Source organism: Haliotis cracherodii, unplaced genomic scaffold, assembly GCF_022045235.1.
Source record: "Haliotis cracherodii isolate W230 unplaced genomic scaffold, xgHalCrac1.p SCAF_11, whole genome shotgun sequence".
NCBI classification, from domain to species: Eukaryota; Metazoa; Mollusca; class Gastropoda; order Lepetellida; family Haliotidae; genus Haliotis; species Haliotis cracherodii.
In genome coordinates, this window is record NW_027266266.1 from 27,314,546 (window position 1) to 27,334,496 (window position 19,951).

Genomic DNA, 19,951 nt, shown 5'->3' on the forward strand with positions numbered 1-19,951 from the left:
TCATGAATGAGTGAGTCAGTCCCTCTGTCTGTTGTGTAATTACCATGTTACATCACACAAACAAGCGTCATGTAAACAGCACTAAGTTGAAGCTGATGTTTTTTCCAGGAGAAGGGTAATTGTCCCCTTCACATAGCAGCCCAGGCGAACCAGGCCTCCCAGGTGGAGCTGCTTGTGGTGTACGGAGCTGATCCCGGGGCCCTGGACCTGGGGGGAAAGACACCCATTGATTACGCCAGGTAAGGAGAAGAAAGTCTTCCTCTAAAACACGGATTCCATTCAAGCTCTGAGAGGGCTGTCATGGAAGACTGTATTGTTTTGAGAATTAATGTATTTTAAACAAAGTCAGGCCCCCGTGATGTAGCTGGAATATTGCAGGGCCAGAACTCAACATTCATTCACAGTCATACCAATGTAACTGTAAACATGAGTTACTTATGTGATTTGTCAACACTTGTCTGTTACCAGGGTTACCTGCATGTTACATAGTACATTTCACAGTGTTTGCATCTTAATGTGTCTATGTTTACCATTTTCAGAGCTGAAGGTCACAATGACCTAGCTGACAGACTAGTCGAGATTCAGTATGAACTGACGGATAGATTAGCATTTTATGTGTGTGGAAAGAAACCAGGTGAGCTTAAAATTATAATCTGATCTTACATCTTATGTCATACACCATTCTGCAACAGAAGTTTTGATTATCAGTGTTTATGTATTATGGGATGTGTCTGTGCCGACTTGCTCTTGAAAACTGTGTGCATCAATTCTTTATGTTTCTAATATGATTGTTGAAACCTTATAACCTTGAACTCCATGAACTCAGCTTGTTGAATGGGAGGTAACTCTGTTGTTGTGGCAGCTCCCTTTTCCACCCTCTAGTATAATATCAGCCCTTGATATCTTCATATAGGTTCAGTTGCCATCAAAGTGATTAAGACTTAGAGGTTTGAATGTACAGTGTTCCCTCGTTATTGCGCCCTTCAATATAGCACTAAGTCGGTTATAGCGCGCGGTAAAGCATGGCTCCTAAAATTTACAAACATATTCAATAAACTCAAGTTTTCCAATGACGCGATGTTTTCCCCCATCTCAGAAAACATTATCAGCTGATCACCGAGATCACATAACATCGGAAATACCAGTCAACAAATCCGAACTGAAGTACGCAATATCATGCTATTATTATAATATCTGGTAATAAAAAAAATGCTCATTGTTTATCTGGACTAATGTTTTGTAATGTGTTATTTTAATTATATTCAAAATTTCATTCAATATTTATGATAATGTTTACAATAATTTCGGCGAAATCTATGCGAAGTGATCGGTAGATCACACAACTCACCGTTATTTACAGCAACCATGGTCAGATTACCGCTATTGATGCCTTGAAACGAACTTTAGCTGCAAGAGAATGGATACACTTATCATAAATGCCGTACCATGAAAATTGTTCCATACGTCAAAAAATATGTGTACCAAAGTGCTACGCTTGTGGTTCTTATAATTTTAAGTATATATGGTGGATGCTGCAACTAAAATAACACGATATTGGAATATATTATTCCTGATAAAATAATAATTTCAGATACAATTTCTTCCGACTATTGCATCAGATTTCTTTAAAGTGGTATCACTGGGTATGTTTTAACTGAATCACCGGTAGATTGGGAGGAAACGTGTGCACAGCTTAATGCTATTTCCGGCTTAGTTTACGAGAAAATACACACGGTAAAAAAATGCCTTTGAGAGCAGGAAATACATTTTAAATGGTAAATCATCATGTCTAGTGATGTTTTATATCAAATTTCATACTTTTATTGACCAAGTTTGTTATAGATCTACCTGCTTTTCACATGTTTCAGCTGAAGGGATACTATGTTGTTGTTTTTTTGAATGCGCTTATTAATACTTGATCAATTCTATTTTTACACTATGAATCCTAAATAACTTCTGAAACATGCAACGTAGATCGTGTTAGGTAGGCAGAGAATGTATACTGTTTTGTTGGTTGTCTACCACCTAGGACTCGACCTTTGTTAAACCGCTGATCATCTATAACGCTCATCAATTATTTGGACCCCGAAGGTAGCGTTGTAGTGAGGGATCACTGTATTATTGAAATTAGCTTAGAGTAACATTGATGCAACATATTAAGATTTGAGTAGTAAGTTATTTTCTAGTTTCTTAGAAGGTATGCACCAGTTTGATTCTGTGTTAGAATAGGTCCTTGCATGTCATCGTATTCCAATTGCGTGGAACAAGGCTCATGATGTCAATCACTGGATTGTCTGGTTTAGACTCGATTATTTACAGACTGACGTCATTTGGCTGGAATATTGCTGAGTGCGGCCATAAGCAACAAACAAACAACTTAGAGCAGACTGCCATGTAGCGGGAATATTGCAGAGGGCGATGTTAAACAACTACAACAAGAAACAAAAGTAGACACTGATATGAAGACTTAAACTCTATAGAAAATATGCACTGTAAAAAAACAGTGTAATCTTTACTTTTTAATTGTTGATAAAATGTATTTTTGATTCTGTTTCAGATCATAGAACAAATCTTCATTTTATTATCCCAGAAATGGGAGATACGTAAGTATTGATTGAATTTCTTGTTTTTTAGTGTAAATCACCATAGAACAGTTAGGTAACTGTAATATTAATGTGAAAATTAAACAGTTAAGAATGTATCAAGAATATAGCATGATTATGGAAAACAAAAACATGTACAAGTTAAAGTTAGTAGTTGTTAGTAGTTGTTATGAACGATACAAACCAAGGGTCTCAATGTATTTAGTTTATTATCATTGTTTTTTACAGAAGCTCTGACTTGTCAGAACTTGCTAAACAAGCCAAAAAGAAATTACAAGCAGTAAGTATTTGTAACACTATAAAACTGTTGGTAACAGTATTAGGAATAACCTACCATTTCAATGTCTGATATCAGATTGTGTCTTGACTGCCAAATTATTGCTCCCTTGACAAATGTTGAAGTCTTAGGACATGAAGTCATGAACAGTTCCCAAAAATGTTTTGAAAGTGCTTTATCGTGTTGACATAACACGTTATGATAAAAAGAGACAATTGTTTGTAATTCTGTTATTAATTAGTATTTTGAAACCAAAAAACCATGAATGCTGGTATTTTTATGTTGGCATTGAAATATCATTTTGCGAATTTAATACATTTTTTTGATAAATGTTATTTTCTGTTTCAGCTGCCGAATCATTTATTTGAAGAACTAGCCATGGATGTTTATGATGAAGTAGACCGACGTGAGAATGATGCCAGTGTGTATTGTATGATCAGTTCGTCCTCATGCCAAAGTCTACCTCATTACTTCACACACCAGCCCTACTTCTAATATCACCCCTTCTTCTCCGTATCATGCCTTCTTCTCCATGTCACCCATTCTTCTCCAGTCATATCACCCTTCTGCTCGTATCACCCCTTCTTCTCCAGTCATATCCCTCTTCTTCTCCATATCCCACCTCTTTTCCAGTCATGTCACCCTTATTCCCCATATCCCACCTCTTCTCCAATCATTACACCCCTTCTCCATATCACCAATTCTTCTCATATCACCCCTTCTTCTCGAATCACATCCCCTTCTTCTCCAGTCATATCACCCCCTCTTCTCATATCACCGTTTTCCATATCACTCTTTCTTCTCCTGTCATATCACCCCTTCTTCTCAAGCCATATCATTCCTTCTTCTCTATCCCTATCTCTCTTTTATTCTCCACATCACACCCTTCTTTAGCCATATCACCTATCACCCCCTTCTTCTCTGGCCATATCTCTCTTTTATTCTCCACATCACACCCTTCTTTAGCCATATCACCTATCACCCCCTTCTTCTCTGTCCCTATCTCTCTTTTATTCTCCACATCTCACCCTTCTTTAGCCATATCACACATCACACCCGTCTTCTCTGGCCATATCTCTCTTTTATTCTCCACATCTCACCCTTCTTTAGCCATATCACACATCACACCCTTCTTCTCTGGCCATATCTCTCTCTTATTCTCCACATCACACCCTTCTTTAGCCATATCACCTATCACCCCCTTCTTCTCTGGCCATATCTCTCTCTTATTCTCCACATCACACCCTTCTTTAGCCATATCACACATCACACCCTTCTTCTCTGGCCATATCTCTCTTTTATTCTCCACATCACACCCTTCTTTAGCCATATCACCTATCACCCCCTTCTTCTCTGGCCATATCTCTCTCTTATTCTCCACATCACACCCTTCTTTAGCCATATCACACATCACACCCTTCTTCTCTGGCCATGTCTCTCTTATTCTCAACATCACTCCTTTGGCTAATATGTATATGGTGACAACAGTTTGGCTATTGTAAATTGTATTGTTGAAATTGATATTGTGAAGCACAAGTGTAATGTCTGGTAGCCAAAACAATATTATAAGAATTACCAATTTCACTCCTATGATGGCTGTAACATTATTACATTGTCAAAATATCAGGGCATGTTGTCTATTGGGCGTACGCCCAGTTTTAAAGACCCAAATGTCAAAGCGTAGTACTCTGGGTTGAAATTGGGTTGTTTTTGGTGTCATCTGGAGGTAGTGACAAGGTGACTGCATACTAATCTCTGTATTTGTTGCATTAGTGATTAAAATACTCGCCAAACAATGAGCTGATTTATACCAAATGCTTGTCTTCATAGTACATGTAGTAGTGGGTATGAAAAATAATTTGATAGTTGCCAGTTGTAACATACCCTTACATATTGGTAGATCTATCATCCATAGCGTTGTCCTGGCAGGAGATTCACTGGTGGCTGTATATGCTGTGGCTATATATAGATGCTACAATGCTTCATAAAACAATGCAGGTTAATGTATTCAGCACTTACCTAAACAAACAAGGAAAAAGACAATGAAACCTGCTTGAAGTGCACCTTAGCATATTTAGGGGCACCATTTGCCTAAGGCAGCACAACAAGTGTGCAGAGTTGCGTCCCTTGGCCTGCCAGGATCTGCTTGTGTGTTTGAATCCAATGTTCATCCTATTTATTCCTTGTTGTGTGGGCATCATTCCTATGATAGTGGATCAAAGTGGTATTTGTCTATAACACGTGTCACATGTGAAACTGACATGCAGTTATCAATTAAGACCTCTGCAGAATGTCATGACTCACTATAACACATTTACCATGGGCATAGAGGGATGAGTAATATCTACATGGTTCCGGGACCTGTGAAGGTGGGGGGTAGAATAGGTCTTCAGCAACCCATGCTTGCCGTAAGAGGCGACTAACAGGATCGGGTGGTCAGGCTCGCTGACTTGGTTGATGCATGTTATCGTATCCCAATTGCGTTGATCGATGCCTATGATGTCAATCACATGATTGTCTGGTCCAGACTTGATTATTTACAGACCGCCGTCATTTAGCTGGAATATTGCTGAGTGCGTCGTTGAACAACAAAACATGGTTCGGACTGTAGTTATTTCACAGGCATGATAAGGACATTAACAACTTCCTGCTTTTTCCTACAGTTTGGTTGGCGACACATGACAACACAACGTTACTAAGTGACAGACAAACTGTGCCATTTCTACCTGTGAACCCTGACCTCTCCACAACACGAAATCAGGTCAGTGTGTTCACCGTTAACCCTTCCTTGTACGTGTGTAACCTGTTCTTGTCGCTTTATGGCAAAAATGAATGCCGGTGCAATATTATATTTGACTCCTGCACTTTCTATGTTAAGATTGATTTGTAACTAATGGCTGCAGGTTTCTACAGATATACAGCATGACCCATTTTAACAGAAGTCAGGGTCCCATGTGCTGCCTGTATTTGGTGAAAGTGTTGGAAATATATATGAAAGTTTATACAGGGTTCAGAATAGTGTTCTTGCCCTGATCAACATGAATGAGTTGTAAATTTAATTTTCTGATCTTCATTTTGCCCACAAGTTTGTTTGTCGTTTAACGCTGCACTCAGCGAGATTCCAGTTGCATGACGGCGGTCAGTAAATAATTGAGTCTGGACCAGAAAATGCAGTGATTGACATCATGAGCATCGAGCTACGTAATTGGGATACAGTGACATGCAGGGATGTGAAATCTCTGCGGAAACGCAGAAAATTGCATTTTTTAAAACAGTAGTCCTCAGAAAAAAATCATCTTCAATGTAAAAATATAATCAAAGGTTTAAAAGAAACTCCGAAAATATTTTTGTGATTCCGGACAACCATTGTGGATTGTCCCGTCTTCGATCCTATATGCCTTTATCATTATTTATGACACAATACTATTATCATCAGATCATAGGTTTTCGGACATCATACGTTTTCTATAACAAATATTTGCACTATAACGCTGGGTGTGATGTCACACAGAACTTGTAAGTACTCAGATGATGGCTTGTTTTGAAGATGAAGTTGTCTTTTTGCCTATTAGTGAATGAGATGTTTTACTGTTATTCATGTGATTAGCAAGACAAATTTGAATGTTTCTTCAGCATCTGAAAACCCATGACAGGGATATATCTTGTATGAATGTCTTGTGTTTGCACGGTTGTTTTGTTTTTTCAACAAAAGGTAAGTAAGTGCAAGGTAATTTTTTTTCAATATGCTTCAACATGGGAAAAGGGTCAGACATTGCATGCTTGTAACAGTTGTCCTTGTGTCTGGGGGATGGGGGGGGTGAAGTTTATGGCAGTATTGCTCCCAGCCTCTGCGGGATAGCCGGGTGCACGGAAGCTGTGCATCCGCCATCTGCATGAAATTGTTTAAAGTGCAATCAAATGTTTAAAACATTCGCCCCCTACAGTTTTCCTCTTTTTTGGGGGGAGGGTAGGGGGACCTGCTCACATCCCTGGACATGCATTAACCAGGTCACGACCACCCGACCCCCGATCCCGACGAGCATGGGGTGCTGATGACCTATTCTTTACCTGGATCTTCACAGGTCTTGGCCTAAGTACGGTGTGTACAGTGTGTAGTGAACTGGGTGGGCTTACATAAGTTCCTAACATTGGTTGTCTGTTTTTTTCAGGGAAGACAAAAACTAGCTCGTTTCAATGCCAGGGAGTTTGCCACATTGATCATAGACATCTTGAATGATGCGAGACGGAGACAGACAGGGATTGCCTCCCCTGTACACACCCCTAAAGAACCAGGTGAGTACTTGTGTAGTGAACTGACATGCAGCTGATGACTGTGGAGGGGATTGTATCAGTTCCCCTTGCAGGTTGTAGGAGTCCCTGAGGGGGAACCTGGAGGTGTTGATGAAGCAGGGTCATCAGCATGGAGCCTTGCTGGTGCTGTTAACCCCAGGTTATCTGGCCCTGACTTGATATAGCTGTGACATTGAAGACTGCAGCGTAAACACATCAGTGTCTACTGGTAGTCCAAGATATGTTGAACCAACTCACAAAACATGTTTGAGACAAGTAGGCAGTGCTCAGAATTTGGGCCAACATATTTGGTTTGTTACAGGTAGAGAGGGTGTACGCACGTTGTGCATGTGCACGTCATAACGATGAAATTTACTACACTCCCATGGAAACACTGGAGTCTATTATGAGGCTAGAAAGAGGTCGAAATTGATACCAGAATTAACTTAATTACAAAGAAATAAACATGTCAAAGCTGGTTAAGCATGGTCAAATCATACATTCTCAAGTTGAGAACTGGCCTGTAATGTCATAAATTGCATGGAGAAAGAATGTACAAATAAATCTCAAGCGTTGTCTAAAGCCTGCATTGCCACTGGTCTGTTTGTATCTATGCTAAAGCGCATCAGAGCATCATTGTAGGACGAGAGGGGACACGCATATATCCACCATACTACTTATTGCCCCCCACCACTACCTCTTTCTTCACAATGGTATGCGCCAGTGGACATCGCACATTGTCATACAGTGTTAATTGTCAGGTCACAACTCAACTTATCCTGGCTTGCCAGTAAATGTACACATATTTTAGGGGAGAATGTTTATCATTTCCCTATATGTTATGTTACCGTATATAGCACAATTTTACGCTGAATTATGCACTCTTGTACCCTGAATTATTATAATGCACTCTTGTACCCTGAATATGTGAATTATTATGGTGCACTCTTGTACCCTGAATAAAAATAATGCACTCTTGTACCCAGAATTATTATGATGCACTCTTGTACCCTGAATAAAAATAATGCACTCTTGTACCCAGAATTATTATGATGCACTCTTGTACCCTGAATTATAATAATGCACTCTTCTACCCTGAATTATAATATGCACTCATGTACCCTGAATTATAATAATGCACTTTTGTACACTGAATTATAATAATGCACTCATGTACCCTGAATTATAATAATGCACTTTTGTACACTGAATTATAATAATGCACTCTAGTACCCTGAATTATAATAATGCACTTTTGTACCCTGAATTATAATAATGCACTCTTCTACCCTGAATTATGATATGCAGTCATGTACACTTAATTATGATAATGCACTTTTGTACACTGAATTATAATAATGCACTCTAGTACCCTGAATTATAATGATGTACTCTTGTACCCTGAATTATTATGATGCCCTATTGTAACCTGTAATTATAATGATACATAAGTTGTGATGTGGTATGATAAATAAAGCTTAGAGGTATCGAGTGTGTTGAAATATCGATGTTGTGTTGACAAGTAATGGTTAGACAGACAAACATTTGAATTTGTTTTACATGCACTTGGTACATTGACAATATATATAACGTTGCATTTTCAATAACAGGTTGCATTGGCGCATGTGTTGTATAGCTAAATCAAGCCCAGAACTTTAATAATGCACACTTATGCCCTGAACTAGAATATATCGCATGTGCCATGAACTATGATAATGCACACTTGTGCCCTAAACTGTAATAGGTCGCACTTATGCCCTGAACTGTAATAAATCACAAGTGCCATGAACTATAGTAATGCACACTTGTGCCCTGAACTGTCATAGTTCATACTTATGCCCTGAACTGTAATAAATCACTTGTGCCCTGAACTGTAATAGTTTACACTTATGCCCTGAACTGTAATAAATCAAAAGTGCCATGAACTATAGTAATGCACACTTGTGCCCTGAACTGTCATAGTTCATACTTATGCCCTGAACTGTAATAAATCACTTGTGCCCTGAACTGTAATAGTTTACACTTATGCCCTGAACTGTAATAAATCACATGTGCCTTGAACTATAATAATGCACGCTTGTGCCCTAAACTGTAATGGGTCACACTTATGCCCTGAACTGTAATAAATCACATGTGCCATGAACTATAATAATGCATACTTGTGCCCTGAACTGTAATAAATCACTTGTGCCCTGAACTGTAATAAATCACATTTGCCATGAACTATAATAATGCATACTTGTGCCCTGAACTGTAATAAATCACATGTGCCATGAATTATAATAATGCATACTTGTGCCCTGAACTGTAATAAATCATTTGTGCCATGAACTATAATAATGCATACTTTTGCCCTGAACTGTAATAAATCACATGTGCCATGAACTATAATAATGCATACTTGTGCCCTGAACTGTAATAAATCACATGTGCCATGAACTATAATAATGCATACTTGTGCCCTGAACTGTAATAAATCACATGTGCCATGAACTATAATAATGCATACTTGTGCCCTGAACTGTAATAAATCACTTGTGCCCTAAACTGTAATAAATCACATGTGCCCTGAACTATAATAATGCATACTTGTGCCCTAAACTGTAATAAATCACATGTGCCATGAACTATAATAATGCACACTCTCTGATCTGTATTTATGCAGTGTTTGGATATCTCAGGGATATCGTGTATGTCTCCTTTCTGATGCAGGGAAATCATTTTGGCACGTTGATATGTCATGTCATCGTGGAGGTCACCCTCCAGGTCAAATCCTGAAAACCAGTCTTTGTTTATCATGTTTATTGAACTGAAGAAGGATTTTGTGTGGGTAAATGGAACCTTATACCTGTCACCCTTGGGGCGTGTCCCAGATTGGAAAGTTCATGAATGACCTACATGTAAGGTCAGGTCACAGTGAAGGTCATTCATAGAGCAGGTTTGCCAGTTTCACTTGAATGCCATGTTTCTACAGATATTTTTGCAAGGTTAGTTTTGTAACAATGCATGTAGTGGTTATGTCATTTGAACGGGTGATGAGGAACTTCGTCAGTACAAATTCGAAATTTGAGCTAAAAAATCACCAGACATGTTGATTGACCGTTTAAATTGTATTTTTTGTTCTGCTAGGCATTGTTTTACATCCAGGGATTAAGATTACATTGTGTATTTTCTCGTAAACTAAGCCGGAAACAGCAATCAGCTGTACACACGTTTTCTCAGAATCTACCAGTGATTCGGTCAAGACACACCCAATGATATAACTTTACAAAATTACAGGATTTTAATGCATGGATCGGCAAGAATTGTATCTGAAACTATTATTTTTATCAGGAATAATATATCCCAATATCTTAATATTTAATTTAGTTGCAGCTTTTACTAAACATATTTAAAAAAATAATAACCCTAAGTGAAGCAACAAGACCGCTATTGCCGGTTATTATTTTTCACCTGGAACCAGTCTGACCAGTCACCGTCAAGGCTCCCGTGCACGTGATCGTGAGAACTACGTGTTGACATAGAATCGTCAAACTATAGCAAATATGACTTTTAATGAGTCATAAGTATGGCATTTATCATATATGTATCCATTCTCTGTCAACTAATGTTCGTTTCAAGGCTTCAATATTGGTAATCTGACCGTGGTTGCTGTTAATAACGGTGAGTTGTGCGATCTTCCGAATGCTTCACACATGATTTCGCCGAAATTAATTAAAGCAATGGCCTACCTTAAGAATACAGTACCACAAACTTTTCAAACACGTGATCATACCCTATGACGTAATTTGTAGTATTTTGTTGCCAGTCACACCGGCGAAACAATGCCCTGTGACGTCAGGGGTCATCGAGTGTGCATAAGCTCCTCTCAGTGATCTATCATCTCTGCACGAAATGTCACTGAATACGCCAAGCGTTGTGGAGAGTTTTGAATATTTGTTTACTGAGTATAGCCTGCGGCGGTGCATTTTATAGCAAGCGCTAGTTTACGAAAGCTTTTTTATTTTTTATATATTTTTTATTTCGTTTTTTTCGTAATTCAAGTGGCTAAAAGGGTTATAAATGGGAACTAATATACATATATTATTTTTTCGTTGCACTAATTTTCATTATTATGCACAAGAATGTAGTTTGTTAGGGATATCATAGTGGTGCTGAACACATCCAAATGTCGCCAGTGTTAGGGTATGTTTCCCCGAACTCTATCCTTAACCCTTGGATCCCCTTTACGATAAATCACCCCTTTACGGTCATTAGGGTTAGGAACCCGTTTAGTGGCTATTAGATTACCCTAAGTCTATCCTTAACCCTTGGATCCCCTTTACGATCAATCACCCCTTTACGGTCATTAGGGTTAGGAACCCGTTTAGTGGCTATTAGATTACCCTAAGTCTATCCTTAACCCTTGGATCCCCTTTACGATCAATCACCCCTTTACGATCATTAGGGTTAGGGGCTAGGTACTCGTTTAGTGGCTATTGTAGATTATATAGCGGCTCCTTATATATTTCCCACAAAAACGTTGAGTAAAAAGGATGAAATGGTTTTGTGTCGAATATTTTGGCTACTGGAAACTGTCCTGGAACATTCACACAAGCCACTTTCACCGGCTACATTTTTCATTACTGATTCAAAAGCGAACTCACCGTTGTGTCGTCACTAGTCATGCTTATTCCTCCATCGTTCCTTACTATTATCCACATCATCCATACAGTGTTCCCTACCACACTTTTCTGTCACAAAAATCACCCGACGAATTATTAAATACCATATCATTCATGCGCAGTCGCGAGTTCGACGTCTGACGTCTGACGCCTGGAGCCGTTTTCAGTTCGCGGCATATTGGCTCATTCCTCACCACCCGGTATCTTGTAGATTACGGAATGGGACGAGTGTGCCAAATGCCATCGGGATCATTCGTAAGTGTCCGTAGACTAAAGTCACGAGACACCATGCCTACCCGTAACCTTCGTAAGTGTCCGTCACCTATTCGACCCTTTTCGTACAGTTCCGTAACGTCATAGGCATGACTAGGTAAACTTGCACTAAGTTTAATAGTGTGGACGTAGCTCAGTCGGTTAGCTGTCAGGCTAACAATCCGAAGGTCGCGGGTTCGCGTCCGACGGATTCTCACTCAAACTGGTTGCTTGTCTTGTGACATGTGACCTACGGCAGAGATCGTCCTCATGAGAAGTTGTGGTACTGTATTCTAAAGGTGCTCCAAAACAATATTAAAAGGAATTTTGAATAAAATTCATGAAATAAGTTATACAAGATAGTCCAGATATACAAAGAACACTTTTTATAGCCTGACAGTGTAATTACATGATGATTTTGCGTACTTCAGTATGGATTTGTTGACATGGTATTTCCGGTGTTATGTGCTCACAGTAATATTTTTCCATGTGGAAAAAAAACGTGTTTGACAAGTGATGACAGTCTTATGATATCAGTGGGAGGTCACTGTGAACTGCAATCAATGATTTGCTGTTCCTGTTTTTCGTTGTTACTTTGAAATCCACAGAGAGACATTTATTTACGTGATGGAAATTCCTGGATTGTCCTTGAAATGATTGTCACTACTCCTGCTAATATTCAATATGAAATTCACTCTGAAGGTCACACATGTAAATGTATTGTGTTCAAGATAAGTCAAGAAGGGTTCACAGTAAGAAGATGAAATATAGTTCAGATTATCCTTAGGGTAGAGCATTAAATTGGTAAGCTTTCGGGCGACCTTTGTGTTCATATGATGTTTTTTAAAGTCAAAGCATCCATGTCCGCTTTATTATGATTGTATGATTCACGCTATATCAGGACAGTATGATTCAGTCTGTATCAAGACAGTATGATTCAGTATGTATCAGGACAGTATTATTTAGTCTGTATCAGGACAGTATGATTCAGTCTGTATCAGGACAGTATGATTAAGTCTATATCAAGACAGTATGATTCAGTCCGTATCAAGACAGTATGATTCAGTCTGTATCAAGAGAGTATGATTCAGTCTGTATCAAGACAGTATGATTCAGTCTATATCAAGACAGCATGATTCAGTCTGTATCAAGACAGTATGATTCAGTATGTATCAGGACAGTATTATTTAGTCTGTATCAGGACAGTATGATTCAGTCTGTATCAGGACAGTATGATTCAGTCTTTATCAAGACAGTATGATTAAGTCTATATCAAGACAGTATGATTCAGTCTGTATCAAGTCAGTATGATTCAGTCTGTATCAAGACAGTATGATTAAGTCTATATCAAGACAGTATGATTAAGTCTATATCAAGACAGTATGATTCAATCTGTATCAAGACAGTATGATTCAGTCTATATCAAGACAGTATGATTAATTCTATATCAAGACAGTATGATCCAGTCTGTATCAAGACAGTATGATTCAGTATGTATCAAGACAGTATGATTCAGTCTATATCAAGACAGTATGTTTCAGTTGATATAAAGACAGCATGATTCAGTCTGTATCAAGACAGTATGATTCAGTCTATATCAAGACAGTATGATTAAGTCTATATCAAGACAGCATGATTCAGTCTGTATCAAGAGAGTATGATTCAGTATGTATCAAGACAGTATGATTCAGTATGTATCAAGACAATATGATTCAGTCTGTATCAAGACAGTATGATTCAGTATGTATCAGGACAGTATTATTTAGTCTGTATCAGGACAGTATGATTCAGTCTGTATCAAGAGAGTATGATTCAATCTGCATCAGGACAGTATGATTCAGTCAATAGCAAGACAGTATGGTTCAGTCGACATCAGGACAGTATGATTCAGTCTGTATCAGGACAGTATGATTCAGTCTGCATCAGGACAGTATGATTCAGACTGTTTTATTGTTTGTTTTGGATGATTAATGTTAGTTGGTTAGTATAGAATTCTCTGCATCCCAGTGAATGCACTTAGTGAACGTTTTCGCTGCTTACATGGCAACATGTTCTGATAAGTTTTGAAGAACACAATTTCTATTATTACCCCACCTACCAACCAGCTTATTGTAAAAAAGAGTCTCTGAACAAAGAGAAAAGACAATCGTGGCCTTTGGTATGGAATACAGTTATCAAGTGAACTATTTCAATTTGTCAAATATGTCTCAAAAGTTAAAACATTTGACTGATGTTGAGGGCTGCTCACCAGCTGCTGTAGGTGATTGTACAAATAGTCAGCCGTGAGTGGGACTCCTTAGTCAAACAGGCTGGACCTTCTCACTGTGTGATGGCTGACAAGTTAGTCACCTGAATATATACACCATCCTGTGTACCAACATCCAAACAAGCTGTGGACCCATAGCACTACAGCTTGTCCTTGTTCGTACCTCAACTTCTGAATACCACATGGAGAATGTTAACATATAATTTACGACATTGGATGTATTACGTAGAATGGGATTACAATCCATTTGGGTTTTGGTGCATGTCTAAATCATGCATTACTTGTACATATTTGTACATATATATTGATTCACTTCTGAGCTATTTCAGACAGATGAATCGGTGAAAAGTCCATCCTTAAATGGGGTTTCTGCTCCAGTGTTGTGCTCATTTCTGTTCAGATGTAGATGTTGTAACTAGTGTTACCTGACACATGGCCTGTTGCTATTTTATGTTAAGTTCTAGGGTATGTTGGAATGAATCAATTTAACCAGGACTGCTTTTATATCCGAGCCTAGTCTGCCTTAAATGTGCTTGATAGAGAGTGACCTGCACACTATCGTTACAATTTGCTAATCCATCCACAAACAACTTGAGTTAGACAGCATCAAATTGACCCTTAGTAGACTACTGTGCCTTCAGCATATGTCCTGGTTAAGGAAACGTAACTAATGGGTTCCTCTGTTATGTAGACTACTGTGACATGCATTCAGGTTTTCTGTGTGACCAGACTGACCCAGTCTCGAATGCTCACCTCACAGGTGGGGTGTCTATACCGGGGAATGCCTGTTCTGCCTCACTGATTTCCTCATATGCAGTGCAGGGTGCAGGTTGATTGTGTAAGACAACGTTTTAAGGTTATCATTAGGAATGCTGATTATGTGAACGCTATTGGAGTGTTGGGGCTGGCGCTGTCACTCCGACCAGCTGTGATAGGTACGCCTTTTCTTTGAGTGGAAGGGCCAAGATGTGAGGTGAATGTTACATGCTACTTGACATGAACAGGTCATTATGCCAGATGTGTGTACTATATGATGGTCAGATCTACATCTGGTCAGTTGATGGCCTTATGCATGTTCAGCATTAAGGATTGACTGAGGAGTGGTATTTGCTTTCCATGTAAGCATGTTGAATATTATTGTTTATGGGGATGTGGCTACTCATTGTTTGTGGATAGCTGGATAGTTTGTGGATAGCTGGATAGTTATGGATGTCAAGACATTCTTTCTGTTTCTTCTTTGCAGTTTTTTACAGTCCCAAAATTGTCTTTTTTGAAGCCACATGGTTGAGTGGGGCTCGTCATGCTGACATTCTGAAACCCAGGTTCAAATCCCCACACAAGAGTACAAAGTGTTAGACTCATGGTTGGCGTCCACTGCCCATATAGATATAATATTAATACTGCTAAAAGTAACCAATAGTTTGACTCTCTCACTCACATTAATTTTCATGAATATTTTTGCAGACAAGTACCTCCATGCCCGCCTGTCGAAGGGAGTCAGCGCATTCAGTGACGACGAGCCTCTGTATGATAGCGTGGCGTCAGACGAGGACTACAGCAGTATTGATACTATAAGCATTAAGAGTATGCGAGAAGAGATGAGGAGAGACAAGCCAGCTGATGTGAGTACATGATTCATGCCTATAGATTGACACATTTTTAACCCAGAATCGTTTCAGCACACGGCGGATGGAATACCTAGGCAAAGAAAATGACAACTTTAAGCAGTTAAAAACAACACAAATATATCCTGATATGACGTCTACGGCTCTCAATAACTTTAGTTTGGAAAAGACACATATCAATAAATTATGTACTGTATCACGTCAAACCTACAATGCCTATTTCTTTTCCTTGAATACCATATCTAAAGTGTATATTCTTTTCACCGCCCTGTTATTGTGTGTCTCTGTGTCTTCATTGTCTAGTCTATATCTTGCTGTTGCACAAATCAGACTAGGCTTTTGCTAGTCTTCATCATGTGGATGTAAATTATTTGGGCCATTTATTTTTCTGTCTGATGTTGATTGTGATAATGTAGTATCACTGCAATTTTCGTTTTGTATATTTTCATCATTTTGTAATCCTTTTTCAATTTTTTGTACTTTTGTGTTTGTATTGAACTTGATGCACATGTCATGTTATTTGTCATAGGATTCGACACTGAGGCGTCAAACTCCCATGTCCATTATCTCCTTCACTGAGGTGAGCAGGCTCAGCATGTGGAGCTCAGTTGTAGAGAACACCTTAACCCTTTCCCTGCCATATTAATATGTCAGGTTCTCATGTCCATGGTCAGTTGTAGAGAACACCAGAACACCTTAACCCTCTCCCTGCTATATTAATGTGTGAGGTTCTCATCTCCATGGTCAGTTGTAGAGAACATCAGAACACCTTAACCCTCTCCCTGCCATATTAATATGTGAGGTTCTCATCTCCATGGTCAGTTGTAGAAAACACCAGAACACCTTAACCCTCTCCCTGCTATATAATGTGTGAGGTTCTCATCTCCATGCTCAGTTGTAGAGAACACCTTAACACCTTAACCCTTTCCCTGCCATATTAATATGTGAGGTTCTCATGTCCATGCTCAGTTGTAGAGAACACCAGAACACCTAAACCCTCTCCCTGCCATATAATGTGTGTGGTTCTCATCTCCATGGTCAGTTGTAGAGAACACCAGAACACCTTAACCCTTTCCCTGCCATATTAATGTGTGAGGTTCTCATGTCCATGTTCAGTTGTAGAGAACACCTTAACCCTTTCCCTGCCATATTAATATGTGAGGTTCTCATGTCCATGGTCAGTTGTAGAGAACACCAGAACACCTTAACCCTCTCCCTGCCATATAATGTGTGAGGTTCTCATCTCCATGGTCAGTTGTAGAGAACACCAGAACACCTTAACCCCCTCCCTGCCATATAATGTGCGAGATTCTCATGTCCATGCTCAATTGTAGAGAACACCAGAACACCTTAACCCTCTCCCTGCCATATAATGTGTGAGGTTCTCATGTCCATGCTCAGTTGTAGAGAACATCAGAACACCTTAACCCTCTCCCTGCTATATTAATGTGCAAGATTCTCATGTCCATGCTCAGTTGTAGAGAACACCAGAACACCTTAACCCTCTCCCTGCCATATTAATGTGTGAGGTTCTCATCTCCATGGTCAGTTGTAGAGAACACCTGAACACCTTAACCCTCTCCTGGCCATATAATGTGTGAGGTTCTCATGTCCATGTTCAGTTGTAGAGAACACCAGAACACCTTAACCCTCTCCCTGCCATATTAATGTGTCAGGTTCTCATGTCAATGCTCAGTTGTAGAGAACACCAGAACACCTTAACCCTCTCCCTGCCATATAATGTGTGAGGTTCTCATGTCCATGCTCAGTTGTGGAGAACATCAGAACACCTTAACCCTCTCCCTGCTATATTAATGTGCAAGATTCTCATGTCCATGCTCAGTTGTAGAGAACACCAGAACACCTTAACCCTCTCCCTGCCATATTAATGTGTGAGGTTCTCATCTCCATGGTCAGTTGTAGAGAACACCTGAACACCTTAACCCTCTCCTGGCCATATAATGTGTGAGGTTCTCATCTCCATGTTCAGTTGTAGAGAACACCTTAACACCTTAACCCTTTCCCTGCCATATTAATATGTGAGGTTCTCATGTCCATGCTCAATTGTAGAGAACACCAGAACACCTTAACCCTCTCCCTGCCATATAATATGTGAGGTTCTCATGTCCATGCTCAGTTGTAGAGAACACCAGAATACCTTAACCCTCTCCCTGCCATATAATGTGTGAGGTTCTCATCTCCATGTTCAGTTGTAGAGAACACCAGAACACCTTAACCCTCTCCCTGCCATATAATATGTGAGGTTCTCATCTCCATGGTCAGTTGTAGAGAACACCAGAACACCTTAACCCTCTCCCTGCCATATAATGTGCGAGATTCTCATGTCCATGCTCAGTTGTAGAGAATACAAGAACACCTTAACCCTCTCCCTGCCATATTAATGTGTGAGGTTCTCATCTCCACACTCAGGTTCAGAGGGAGCAGAAAACTGTTATTGTGGAGAACACATCTATAAGTTGTGTGTTATGTATAAATATTACATTGCAAGAAAAGTTCCCATTTTGAACTGTGAGTAAAGAATTTTGAATATTAAGTGGATGTACTCATGGCATCGTTGGTGTGCTATTTTACTTTGTAGTGGTTTTTTATGAGATGATGAGCACTGATGATGAGCAGAAGAACACTGAAGCTGCAGAGTTACTTCCTTATTCCAATATCTCTTGATGAACATAATATAAACATAACAAGGAGTAACTTCCTTATGCCAATGATAGTGGTGGAATATTGCTACAAGTGGCATGAAACACTTTCTGTCACAGCATAACCAATATAACAATACAGACAGTTTTGTTGCAACACATCTGGGTTGGGGTTTGGGGGAGGGTTACAAAATTGTTCAGTGTTGATTCCCCACACTGATGCCCATTCTTCATTCCTCTTGACCTGGAATAATGCGGAGTAGCAACATAAAACCAAACTCACAATCCCTGATTTCACTCACTTGTTTTGGTAACCTAGTTTTCTGGTTGTGTGTTCCATTACCCCGATTGTGACCTGGGTCTGATGTCTCCATGTCCAGGCTGATAACCATGATAACCATAACCCCACCTCACCAGATTACTTATCCAGTCTTACATGTTTCATGCTTGTAATCCACTGCATGAAGTTCTAGCATGTTTTACTTGATTGCTTCTAGTATCACCTTCTCTGTTGAGTTGGTGTTGCTTGTGAGATAGTACACCTCTTGCTACAGAGGGTTTGTTACTTGAAGTTTGCATGACCATCTTTTGTTTTGTGCTTTATAAGAAGAAAGCTAATGGTACTAGCAGTGACCAGGTTTGTCTGTCATACACACCCTGAAACAAATATATCCAATAAAGCCCATGCAAGTCTATAATATTTGACAAGTCTTGATTACTGCAGTATCTGAAAATGAAGAAAGTTTCTTGGCTCCTACTGATTATATTTTCTAACTATAATTTAACAACTGTTTTTTTTCTGTAAAATATGTTCATTTCAGAGACTAGATGTGAGCCTAGGACATGGTGCCCAGCCCCTATAGTTGATTGTATGAGGATAAGGAACCTCTTTCAAATGGGGGGCAAGGGTAGCCCAGTTGTATAAGGCGCCGCAATTCGCTGTGCAGAGTTGCGTCCCTTGACCATGTCAGAAACCTATGATTGTGGGTTTGAATCCCGGTTCGCCCCGATTATGTTTCTAGGTTTGTCAGCACCATACCCGTGCTCGTGGGTTTCACCGTAGTGGTAGACGTCTGAAACCTGCATCACTTCAGGCTTTCCTCCCACATTAAGCTGACACGCTGTGATATTACTGGAATATTGTTAAAAGTGGCGCTAAATCCAACTCACTCACTCTTTCAAATGGCAGATTTATGCTCAGAGAAATTCACAAAGGGGGATAACTCTTCTTTTTAAATGATGTAGGCGACCGGTTGTTTTTGCACTGATTTCCGTCTCAATATGCGCTATGTCCACTTGTGAAAATTAGAGATG

At 39.4% G+C, this 19,951-nt stretch overlaps 1 protein-coding gene across 3 annotated transcripts in view; it reads left to right on the plus strand.

Annotated features, from left to right (window-relative positions):
- LOC139456384 (ARF GTPase-activating protein GIT2-like) overlaps positions 1-19,951 on the plus strand; it is a 53,443-nt gene that overhangs the window by 15,191 nt on the left and 18,301 nt on the right. Inside the window, exons 6-14 of one of the 3 annotated variants that reach the window (XM_071238047.1) lie at positions 109-239; positions 540-634; positions 2,558-2,603; positions 2,832-2,883; positions 3,229-3,301; positions 5,544-5,641; positions 7,050-7,173; positions 15,817-15,974; positions 16,507-16,557. In XM_071238047.1, the coding sequence (XP_071094148.1) occupies positions 109-239; positions 540-634; positions 2,558-2,603; positions 2,832-2,883; positions 3,229-3,301; positions 5,544-5,641; positions 7,050-7,173; positions 15,817-15,974; positions 16,507-16,557 (828 nt within the window). The remainder of the gene's footprint in view (positions 1-108; positions 240-539; positions 635-2,557; positions 2,604-2,831; positions 2,884-3,228; positions 3,302-5,543; positions 5,642-7,049; positions 7,174-15,816; positions 15,975-16,506; positions 16,558-19,951) is intronic. The other 2 variants (XM_071238048.1, XM_071238049.1) reach the window with 2 other exon arrangements.